This window comes from Panthera pardus, unplaced genomic scaffold (genome assembly GCF_024362965.1).
Source record: "Panthera pardus isolate Hobbes unplaced genomic scaffold, ASM2436296v1 HiC_scaffold_20, whole genome shotgun sequence".
NCBI classification, from domain to species: Eukaryota; Metazoa; Chordata; class Mammalia; order Carnivora; family Felidae; genus Panthera; species Panthera pardus.
The window spans coordinates 63238747-63251598 of record NW_026526766.1 but is presented as its reverse complement, the minus strand read 5'-3'; the positions used below and the strand labels follow the sequence as shown (position 1 = coordinate 63251598).

Here is a 12852-nt window from a genome sequence, read left to right as displayed (position 1 = left end):
CACATAATAAATATTCAGTAAATATTAGCTACTGTTATTATTGTTGGTGCCTCAATGGCAGAGAGGCAGAGAACATTAGAATTTGTTTAGTGTGTGGACAGTTACATTAAACACATGCCTTATGCTTTATCACCTACTCAACAGTGGGATCTGCAAAATATAACATAAACCACCACATTCCCCTATGTGGGAATGATTGCGGGTTTTTACCTCTGTGGCCCCAATAACTTTGAAAGTCATACAAAGTAGGCCCTCAATAAATGTTGAATAAATTAGTGAGGAATTTGTTTCACTGATCATAAAATAAACTTTTTTCTAGTTATAGACATGAGGCATACTTCTGTAAGTCTATAAATAAATAAGTACCCCTGTAATTTCACCAGCAATGGGACGACCATTGTTACTATCTTGATACATTTTCTTCCAAAGTGTGTGTGTGTATATGTGTGTGTAACATATATGATATATGTTGAGGATCACAACATTTAAAATAACTATATAGATATTTAATTTGATCATACCATACAAAAGCTTTTTCTCCATTTGTCATATGAGCATTTGTATTGTTTTATTAAATATGCTTCAAGGGCATCTGGGTGGTTCAAAGGCAGTTCAGTCGGTTGAATATCCAACTCTTGATTTTGGCTCAGCTCATGATCCCAGGGTCATTGGATTGAGCCCCATCCCAAACTCCATGAGCATGGAGCCTGCTTAAGATTCTCTCTCTCTCTCTCTCTCTCTCTCTCTCTCTCTCTCTCTCTCTCTCTCTTTCCTTCTTAATCTCGATCTCAATCTCTATCTCTCCCTCTACCCCTCTCCCAGCTCATGATCTCTCTCTCCATATATATATATATATATATCTATATATATATATAGATATATATATAGATATATGCTTTAAAACATGATTATACATTGCATAATATCCTATAAGGATGGCCATGTAATTTGTTTATTATTTATTTTATTGCCATATTGTTAGATTTTTATCATGTTACAAAACTAATTCATCTTAAATATAAGTTGTTACCATATTTAGTGAGTCCTTAACCTTTTGGCATTATTGACAACTTGAAAACCTAATTTATTAAAAAATAAATAAAACTGTAAAAAAAAAAAAAAAAAGAGGGGTGCCTGGGTGGCTCAGTTGGTTAACTGTCCATCTCTTTATTTTGGCTCAAGTCATGATCTCATGGTTCATGAGTTCAAGCCCTTGTGGGCCTCTGTACTGACAATGTGGAGCCTGCTTGGGATTCTCTCTCTCTACCTCTTCCCTGCTTGTGTTCTCTCTCTTTCTCTTTCTCTGGCTCTCTCAAAATAAACTTAAAAAAAAAAGAAACTGTATTATTTTCTTCATCAAAGAAAATTACCTATTTAAATAAAATGCTGCCTGGGGCACCTGGGTGGTTCAGTCAGTAAAGCAATCAACTCTGGCTCAGGTCATGACCTCACGGCTCGTGGGTTCGAGCCCCATATTGGGCTCTGTGCTGACAGCTCAGAGCCCAGATCCTGCTTCAGATTCTGTGTCTTCCTCTCTCTCTACCCCTCACCCGCTAGTGCTTTGTCTCTCTGTTTCTCAAAAATAAATAAACATTAAAAAAATTATTAAAAAAAATAAAATAAAATGCTGCCTACAATTTCAGGAGTTTTATAAACTTCATGAAGCCCAACCATGGATTCCCGTCCCAGGACTTCATGTCAGAATCAATAATATCAAATATGTTAACATGAAGCAGAACAAAAAGTACGGGAACTATAATTTAACAGTTGTGGAGAAGTATCATCTCTAAAATACTGCTGACTACAGGATATTCAACTATTTTTATAACGTGGCCCAATCCCAGTTCAATCTTATATTGGAAATAATCTTAAATTTAGATGCTACATTAATACTTCTGTACAACTTTCATGAAAAATAGTGTTGCACGTGCTGTATCTTTATTATCCTTGGTGACAGAAAGCCTCTGCAGAGCTCCCGGGGTGCTACTTCTCCCCACTGCAAGGTTGTGCACTGTATTAGTGTGAGAACTATAATAGTGTGTCTACCCCTGCTCCCCTTCTCCTCTGTGGCTCCTAACTGTCCCACATCCCATTCCATTTGAGCAAGTATACAGCATGATTCAGCACTGAAAAATACAGTTATCTAAAGGAAAGAGATAATTTCATAATTATACTAAATATAAATTCAACAAACCTAAAATATAGCATAAAACAGATAAACAGATGTATTCACTGCTTTGGATTGGGCATATTTCAATCTCAAGATCCAAGGGTTTTTTGTTGTTGTTGTTGTTGTTGTTGTTAAAATTTTTTTTAACATTTATTTATTTTTGAGAGAGAGACAGAGCATGAGCAGGAGATGGCCAGAGAGAGAGGGAGACACAGAATCCGAAGCATCCTCTGGGCTCTGAGCTGCCAGCACAGAGCCCAACGCAAGGCTTGAACCCACGAACCGTGAGATCTTGACCTGAGCCAAAGTCAGATGCTTAACCAACTGAGCCACCCAGGCACCCCTCAAGATGCAAGGTTTTATCTTGGCCTTTGTGTAGTTCTAACCAAGGAGCACAACCTTTAATTTATTATCTTTATACCTTTGTCTGATATGCAATTTGTAATAGGCTGACTCCACATGCCAGTTTATACGGTGTCTGAAGAATTTTGATAGGTTCTCAACATAAAGTAAAAAATTGTTTTATGTCCGTTGTTTCCATACATTTGCTTCTGAAGTTGGAACAATTACTTATGTGAAAGCTAGGATATGAAAGAGCAGGTACGTATCTGCACATTTCTATGTACATGTTAATGACGATGTGTGTTTGGAAAATTCTAAATCACTGTTAGGTCCCAAAGAATGATGGAAGAAGAAAATTTTGAAAACAATTCTAAGAATAATTGATATTAAATATCTTTTTTTTTTCCTCCCTCATAGCTACATCATCCCTCTCAAGGCTTCCGCTTTGGAACTGTCCGGGAAAGCAGTGCTGAAGATTATGTGAGGCAAAGCTTCCCAGAGATGCATGAGTATATGAGAAGGTACAACGTCCCAGCTACCCCTGATGGAGTGGAGTTTTTGAAGTGAGTGTCAACCTCTTGGGTTCAAAAAGTTCTCACTGAAAGAGAAGTCTTAGCTACCAATATATATAGTATGTGTTGGTTTTTTAAAATGACAGCTAAATATACCCACTGTGTGTTCAGTAATGCCTCACACTGTGTGAGATTGAGAAGGCAGTATGGAATAGTGTGCATTTAATTATGTGACCTAGATTACTAGTTACCTGCATAGTCCCCAGTTGGCGGTAGCTTTGCTCAAAGTGCCAGTGGGGTCATTAGCGTAGCAGATGGTGGGGGAAGTAAATGTTGGCTTGACATCACCGAGGAAACAATGGTGCTGAAATGATCAAACAGTCAGGGAATGTGGCCAGAGGATAAAGTGTCCCAAGGCAACCCTTTCCTGCACGGTGAATCTCTAAGCCCATGGACTGTCTCCTTTGGCCATAAGGAAATGGAATTTATCTTAGAGATTTCCTGTAGAAAGGAAATAAGATAAAAGGCAATGATTCCCATGCCTGCATTCTTCTCATCAGAATTTATGAGAAGCAATCAAGAGCAATCACATTGCCATGGCAGATTATCAGAGCCTGTAATTCAACGAAGCTGAATGCAAAGGAGGATGGTGCAGTTAGGGATTCGCTCATGTAGTCTGCCTGGGAGAAGGGGATGAATGGCTCCTGATAGGCACCACAGCATGAGGGTGAGCAGTCCCATCTCCCTTGTGCCTGATGGTCTCAGGACAATGACATACATTCAAGCCTCCAACCCCTAAAATTGTGCTGCCCAGGAAACTGGTTTATCTATGGTCAACCACAGTAATCCTCCCAATGGATGAAAGGACTTGCCACTTCAAATTCTCTTTTAAGGAAGAAGGGAAATAGGGGCACCTGGGTGGCTCAGTCAATTAAGCATCTGACTTTAGCTCAGGTCATGATCTTAGAGTTTGTGAGTTCAAGCCCCACATCAGGCTTTCTGCTGTCAGTGCAGAGCCCACCTCAGATCCTCTGCCCCTCCCCTGCTCATTCTCTCTCTTTCTCCCCCCCCCCCAGAATAAATTAATTTTTTAAAAAAAGAAGAGAAATAAATAAATAGCTTCATGGGACATAAGGGCTTTATGTTTCTCAAGAACTCTGGTGACAGGCCCCTAAAACTACTTACAGACATTTTACAGAGTCTAGAGAGGAAGCCTTAGGTTCTCAGATTTATAACATTCTGTAGGGTGTGTAAGCACTAGGAAATGGCACTATCAGTTTTGCAAGAACACTAAAATGTTAGAGTCCATCTGTAACACAGAGTGTAGTGCTCCTTTGCCTTCCAGCCCTTCTTCAGTACTCTTCTGTACTTCAAGCAAATTCATGGCTGAGAGAGTAAGATGTCAGGGAGATGGCAGTGGCTCCCAGCTAGGTAGTAATCTGACAAACTGGGCTCTTTTGGCAGTGTGAAAGAGCAAGATGAGCCACTACTGTGGCAGTCCCCAGGTCCACTTGACTCAAGCTATTCATTTATTCTGGAAGCTTCACCTGAGAAGGCCCTGGTGCTCAGAGTTGTCTCCACTCTAGTCTGGAGAGATGAACTCGTTAGAAAAGCAGGTACACAACTGACACATGAAAAAATGCTCAACATCACTCATCATCACGGAAATACAAATCGAAACCACAATGAGATGCCACCTCATACCTGTCAAAATGGCTAACGTTAACAACTCAGGCAACAACAGATGTTGCAAAAATGTGGAGAAAGAGGATCTCTTTTGCACTGCTGGTGGGAATGCAAGCTGGTACAGCCACTCTGGAAAACAGTATGGAGGTTTCTCAAAAAACTAAAAATAGAACTACCCTACGACCCCACAGTTGCACTACTAGGTATTTATCCAAGGGATACAGGTCCTGTTTCGAAGGGGTACATACACCCCAATGTTTATAGCAGCGCTGTCAACAATATCCAAAGTATGGAAAGAGACCAAATGTCCATCAATGGATGAATAGATAAAGAAGATGTGGTATATATATACAATGGAGTATTACTTGGCAATCAAAAAGAATGAAATCTTGGGGCACCTGGGTGGCTCAGTCAGTTGAGCATCCAACTTCAGCTCAGGTCATGATCTCACAGTTTTGTGGGTTCGAGCCCCGTGTTAGGCTCCATGCTGACAGCATAGAGCTTAGAGCCTGCTCCTAATTCTGTGTCTCCCTCTCTCTCTGCTCCTCCCCTGCTCATGGTCTGTCTCTCTCTCCTTCAAAAAATAAATAAAAAGACATTAAAAAAATTAAAAAAAAAAAAAGAATGAAATCTTGCCATTTGCAACTACGTGGATGGAACTAGAGGGTATTATGCTAAGTGAAATTAGTCAATCACAGAAAGATAAATATCATATGACTTCACTCATATGAGGACTTTAAGATACAAAACAGATGAACATAAAGGAAGCAAAAATAATATAAAAACAGGGAGGGGGACAGAACATAAGAGACTGTTAAATAGAGCACAAACAGAGGGTTACTGGAGGGGGTGGGTGGGGGATGGGCTAAATGGGTAAGGGGCATTAAGGAATCTACTCATAGATTATATATAGCTATATATATATAATAATCTATATATAATATATCTATATTATATATAGATAATGTATATAATTATATATAATATAATCTATATATATATATAGATTATATATAGCAAATCATTGTTGCACTATATGCTAACTAATTTGGATGTTAAATGAATGAATGAATGAATGAATGAATAAATAAATAAATAAATAAATGAAAAGCAGGCACAGATGAAGACACTGAGACCTTAAAGAAGCAACTTGTCCATGGTAATCTAACTAGCAAGTGGCAGAGTCTGGATTAGAACCAGGTGCCTAGAATCCAATCACTGCTGCAGGCCAGTCTAGGAACCATAACAGAAAAGCAGGTCCTTGATATTCAAAGAATAGTCCATGTTCCAGCAACATCCATGTTCCAGTTAGCACTTAGGAGTTTGTGAGAAATGCAGACAGTCAGATCCCATCTCAGAAACTGCATTTTAATAAGCTCCCCCCCCAGGTGGTTCGCCGATGGAGGTAGGTGAAATTGTTATACAGGCAGAATTTACCATTAATGCCCTCTGACTCCTTATCTTTGGGCTTCTCTCTCCACTTTTGGCCCAGTCACTGGGTATGCTCTCGGCCACGACTCCAAGAAATCACAGTCCTTGTATTACCGCCCCCACCCCAATATCCCAGAGCCCTGACCTGCAGAACACAACCTCTAGAGTCACCTATAGTATATGTATTATTGTCGTGTATGTATTATTTTGTGGTGTGGGTATTATTAAGTGAACTCTCAAAAAGACAGCAGGATTCTATAATGGGAAAAACAACCAAGGGCCCTGCCAACTGTAAGGATGATTCAGCCAGTCTAGAAGCTGCTTATACCTGGATCACACCCAGCCACATCCTCACAGTGATTCAGGGCCCCATGGGAGTCTGTGAGCTAATTGCTTCTTGCCTTCCTGTGCCATAGACACCTGTCATAACTAACTCCACTTTGCAGTCCAAAATCAAGAGTAATTGTTTAAGGATACCACTGAGACTGGACCTCAGCAATTACTGGTTAGAAAAACTGAACCCCAATTTTTTTCTATTGTTATTGCTACCTCAAATATTTGCAGAGTGTTGGTAAATGGTAACTTGTTGCTGTGTAGCTCCCAAGGTACATTCTGTTTCTGTGGCAGTAAAACTTTTATTGGAGAAACATCTTTCAGCTTGATTTTTATTTTATTGCCAAGATTCCATTAAGGTTCCTCATCATCAGCTCCTAGGAGACAGTTCACATCCTCAACCCTTCCTGAAGCTTCCCACAGCTGTGGAACTGAGAGATGTTTTTTTATTTTGGTTAACGTTAAAGACAGTCCTCATTGCGACTTAAATCCAATACCCCTGGAAAAGGGAATGCATTTTGAATAAGCTGTTCACTTCCTGGAAGAGTAAAAAGAGGAAGCAGTGGTCATTGGCATTAAGAAGGGAAGTTGATCTGTTTACTCTGTGTCCATGTAAATATGTACTTCCTTCCCACTGATGAATCTTAGAGGGGTCTATGGGTGTCTTTTGCTTTTAGATTTTTGATGGGCCCTAGCCATGTTCTATTCTGAGTTTGAGGCCACTCCACTATACCGAATTCCAATAGACTCATCTTTGGCTCTAAGAGAGGAATGATGAGCCCAGATGGAATAGAGAAGGGTTGTTCTCTTTGCCAAAATGGTTGGACAGCCCTGAGGGTCGGAAAGCCTTTCTCAAATGGATGTATGTCCTATAACTTTCCAAAAAGGATTTGAGGTGACTGAAAACAAGAGTCATTGCATACACTGTAAATAGTTACTTTGGAAACTCCTCCTTCCTTGCCTCCTTTCTAAATGGGAACTCATCCAATGCTCAAACATCTTCCTCTTCCTCTGCACCATCTCTGTGCCTACATTCAAAAAATGGGGAGAACACATGAAGAATGCACAAGGTATCTGTTGGCATCTTGAGCCCAGTCCACGTCTGATTCACTGGTACAGGCCAGGGACACCTACCTTAAATGATTCTTGCCTGAACCACCTCCTAGGATGGGAGTGAAACGTGATTCTCTGGAGATATATTAATAAAGCAGATCACTGAGATCTATTACCTGTGCTTCCCCTCCCTATTTATTGAATGCTAGCTCATGGGCTTTAAAGAGACCTCAACCATCTTTTCCCTAGGAGTGCCAGATCTCATATTTGTATTTCCTTAATATGTATTCCTAAATATGAAATGATGTCTGATCTCTGAAGAATATGATAGTGATCATAACAGAAAGAAATAAAATTTTCCATATATTGATTAATGAGACCACCTGGTTCCAACACTTGCTAGCTATGTAACCTGGATCAACCTGCATGCAACCTGGACTTTGACTCTCTGAGCCTTGTCATCTGCTAGAATGGGATAATACCAACCACTTCAGAGTCATTATGAGTGATATAGGGTGCAGAGAATAATAAATACCATGTCTCACACAAAGGAGTCATTCAGTTAATGTAAGAGAAATGAACCGTGGGGCACCTGGGTGGTCAGTCAGTTAAGAGTCCAGCTCTTAGTTTTGGCTCAGCTCATGGTCTCAAGGTTCATGAGTTCGAGTCCTGTGTAAGGCTCCACGCTAACAGTGCAGAGCCTGCTAGGGATTCTTTCTCCCTCTTTCTCTCTCTTCCCTTCCCCTGCTTGTGCTCTCTCTCTTTCTCAAAGTAAATAAATTAATTTAAAAAAGAGAGAGAAATGAACCTTTCCCTTTAATTCACAGTCGCTCTGGCTTTGTTGTTGGATTTAGTAGTAATAAAAGGAAATGGTAGATAAACCATTGGAAAGATGTCATGCTGTCTTAGAAGAGTATCTGTTTCCCCTGCTCTGTTCTCTACGGGTCAGGGAGTTGTCAATAGGCTGAGTCAGCAGCTACCTAGATTGGGCTGCCCTTTGTGTCCAGGTTTCTGTCCCCTAAACAAAAACCAGCTGTCAACCTTTCTGTCCATTAATGAATCATTTTTCTCTTTTCTTCTCTTGGTCTTAAATATAGGAATGATCCAGAGAAACTAGACGCCTTCATCATGGACAAAGCCCTTCTGGATTATGAAGTGTCAATAGATGCTGACTGCAAACTTCTAACAGTGGGGAAGCCATTTGCTATAGAAGGTATTAGCCAGTCACTCTCGATTCCCTTTAACACAGGATGTGCTCAGTTTGCCAACCTCGCAAGTCAGAAACGCAAAAGTCAGAGGCAAAATGCTATTCATCTTCCCTTGTTTTCATTTTCAGCTCATAAGTGCTTAGCTATTAAGTTGCTGAACTTAGGAATTTATTTTTCACCTACCCCACAAAAATTTATTCGCCCAATTACTAAAAAAACAACAACAAAAAACATTGCTGTTACCCAAATGATGTTGCTTCAGATTATCTGAGAGGGGTAGCAAGCTGACAGTGTAACAATTTTCATTTAACCTGTTTTTTCTTATGACCAAATCCTTTAATGAATCCGGCACAAAACTAGAATGATTGCATTCTACAACTGGAAGGACCTCAGTGTTGATTTACTCTAATCTACTTGTTTTATCCACAAGAAAATCCAGGGACATTACATCATTTTTACATAATCACAATTAGATGATTATCCTGGAATAATCGTCTAAACCTCCTGGTTCCTAAACACATGCTTTTCCACTAGCTGGGAAAACAATAGAAAAAGAAGTCTCCTTCTGTACCTTAGGAACCTTTAAGAGTCCTAAACAAAACCTTGTTTGGGACCTCAGGTTTGCCTTTCTCCCCACTGGCAGCAAATTTTGGCTCCCAACGTGATCAACCAATCAGTCAAACTTCAGAACCAAAGAAGGATTGCTTTGTCAGTCTCTCCTTTCATTCTGGACAGCAGTTGATACATGGAGCTGATAGTTTGAACCAGCAAATTTCACATCTCCCAATTCCCAGCTTCCCTTCTCTGACAGTACATGCTGGCTCTCAAGACCGCCATGCTCACTTGTCAGAAAACACTTTGACTTGAAACAGTCCCATGGGGGTGCACAAGCCCTATTTCCAGAAAACACTTCTTTCCTATATGTTAACTAGTGTATCAAAACTATTCTGATTCCAATTTCCCAGCCACAGTTGGTTTCTGTCTTCCCTAAACGTATCAGCAAATTTTTTACTTCAGTCTTTGTTTTTGTGATGAATGAGAATGTAAGAGCTGATGCTGTTTCTTCAAGCTTCTCCTAAGAGAAATCAATCTTTTCTCCAAGCAAAATGACCTCCACCTGAACCAGGGATAGAACTCAAGAAGAGAGAGATTTAGTGGTAGTTGTCTTCTCTTAAAACTACAATCTGAAATAGCAAAGTCTGAAAAAAAAAAAAAAGAAAAGAAAAGAAAAAAAGAAAAAGAAAAGCAAGAAACCAAAAGAACATTTATTATATAAACCCATTTTGACGTAACAATGGAAAAAAATCCCATTTTTTGTGGCATCTGGGGATATGGAAGGGATGTTAGATTTTTTTTTTCTGTCCTAGATGCACTGGGTAATTGAGGTCCCTTCTGCCTTTAGCAGCTACTAACAATGAATCATTTGTAGCGGGCATAAGAATGAGGGACTCCATTCTCCACCTTTGTCTTCAGGGTGCAACCCTATCTTGTCAAAAGACAGTGGTGAGATGGCTTTTTGCCTCTGCTAGACCCCAGTGCCAGATGCCACACAATTAACTCCCCACTGGTTTCCTGTTTACATTTCCATCTGTGCTCCTGAGACTTAGTGTCTTACAGTTCCCATCATCTCCACATACCACATTGTTTTCAAAGGGGATGAGGACAAAATGGCGCATGAAGAGCTCTCTCTGCAAGAGAACAGAAAGACTACAGATTTGAATAGAAAACATTCTCATCATTGTTGGTTTATTTTAAAAGGAAAAAAAAAAAAAACATTGCTGGTTTAGTCTGGATGAGGTGCAAATCAGAAAATTTAATTCAGTACTGCCCCTGCCAACAAGTTCACAGCTTACAAACAGAACTTGGTAAAACACAAAGGGAGGATACTTCTAAGTTACAAAAAATGGTGTGATTAAGATACTAGTAAAAGTCTTGATTGCTGCTTTAAAAAAAAATTAATCTCCTAACTTTTTAGGGAATATTTCTCTCAATGCAATTTTAAAAAATATTATATGCTTTAAGAACATATATGTTTCTTGAACTTATAAAGATGTGGACTTATTAATTAATCAGACCTTATAGTTATATTAAAATGTCATGAAAGCAATTTATGACCAATACCCTTTTAGCTTACAGAAATGTTTTATATATATGTATCTGTATCAACTGTGTTATAGCAGGTATGTAATAGACGATGTATTACCTATGATGTAACTCATTAGGTTAAATCTGAAATAAGTACTTAATTCACTTACTGATGTAGTTCATCAAAGGATCCTGAGAGTCTGCACCTACTTTCCCAAGTGCTTAAATGGCTTTGAGAACTTAAGAGGGAAAACAGTCCTTGGATTGCTTCATGTTGAATGTACCTTCACTTTATATAGTATTGATATCACACCAACTGCTTGTGACTACTGATTCCCCCTCCCAGCTTCACCATTCTGCATTTATTTAGGCTTAAAAGGTAAAACTGAGGCAAATGTGAGCCAGTGGGTTCACTTTGATTTTGAAACCTTTTCCTGAGGACTCAGCACAGCAAACCAAAACTATTAAGAATTCAGAAGCATGTGGAAAGCCTTTCGTCATATTAAATACCACACATCAGGGACACAAAGACATATAGTGTGCTCTGGAAAAGAAGAAAGTGTTGAGATAAATGAATACATGTCCCAAATTTATGCGTTGGAGTTAGCTGACAATAAAGGTCAAATGAGAAGAAAGAGTAATGGAACCGCACAGTAATGATTTGTGACCTTTCTGCCAAAGACCTTTGCCTGTTTTTGAGTTTGTTCCTTTACTTGCTTTCCGCTGATACGTAATACAGTGCCGGAGTCTGAGCGCTTGGGTTAGAGCAGAGCTGCTGTTACTAACTGTGCCCCATTGGTTTGGTCATTTCATCTGTTCTCCAGGCTCCTCATCTGCATGATGGGTTTATGAATAGTACATCTAGAGTGGGGCTATTGTGAAGGTTAAGTAAAATAATACAGGTAAAGCATGGACAAGCAAATAGTGCCCAATAAATTATTATCATCCGGTATATTGAATTCATAGATTGAGACCAATTCCCTATAAAATTATTCCGGATAGATAGCCTTCACATATCTCAACTTCTCCCACACACTTCTCTCTCCACTTTGATGTTCTGGGGGTAAGAGAAACCTGTTTTTAGAGTCTTCCTTATACCTGGGGCTATTACAATGTGTTCTCAATGGCCATTGCCCCAGCGTAGCTAAATACAGTATTCCAAGGACAGACAGCAAAAATGAATTAACCTTTCTTCCTGAAGTCTTTTTAACCCTATCTAAGATCTCATTTTCAAAATACCTATTTCCCAACTATATTTCAGGAAGATTCTTTTAGTCTATGGATTTCTAACTATACATTTGCTAGCCAAAATATATTTCTACTACTCTTAGCTGAGTAAAGCTGATTTATCCATGGGGAAAAGATCTGAAAATTGTTCTCTTGGGCTATTAAGCTGTATCCAATTTCCAGGGTGCCTGATGCCTTCATCTTTAGGGTTGAAGGATTCCATTTTGCTTCATCCATCAACCACAAAATAGTCAACCTCGTCTTTATTGCAAAGCCACGTTTCTAATGATAATGAAAGCAACTCAGGCTGCTAGGTTGAGTCAGCAATTTAAAAATCAGAATTCTTTGACCAATGAACACAATCAAATTTGAAAAGCAACTGATAAAAAGAAGGACAGAAATGAAACCTTCAAGGTTTTACTATTTTATGTTTCTGAATAAAGTGGATTTTTATGTCTTTTAACAAACACCTCTTCTAATCACCACTAACTTTTTTCCTATTTCTCCCTTTGTTCTGTATGCATAGTTTGTTTTAATTGGTTCATAATTATGATTAATGCCAATAATCATTTAAATGCCAATACTCAATATACATATTAAAATAGAAAATTAAAAAGGACAGTAATCTATTTTTAGCAGTCAATTGCAAATTGACATGATGGAATAGGGTGATTTAATATTTATTATTTCCTATGTAATAATTTTTTATAAATGTCTCTCTGCAAATTCAACATAGCTTTTTCCCCAAGGCGTTTTTAATACTTCTGTTGTAGTGCCAAAAAACTATTCTTAAAATATGTAGATT

General features: G+C 38.9%; 1 protein-coding gene across 1 annotated transcript in view; it reads left to right on the top strand.

Annotated features, from left to right (window-relative positions):
• Window positions 1-12852, top strand: part of GRIN3A (glutamate ionotropic receptor NMDA type subunit 3A) — a 172550-nt gene that overhangs the window by 111155 nt on the left and 48543 nt on the right. The window contains exons 4-5 of the mRNA XM_019454312.2: window positions 2930-3075; window positions 8625-8740. Coding sequence (XP_019309857.2) covers window positions 2930-3075; window positions 8625-8740 — 262 coding nt within the window. The remainder of the gene's footprint in view (window positions 1-2929; window positions 3076-8624; window positions 8741-12852) is intronic.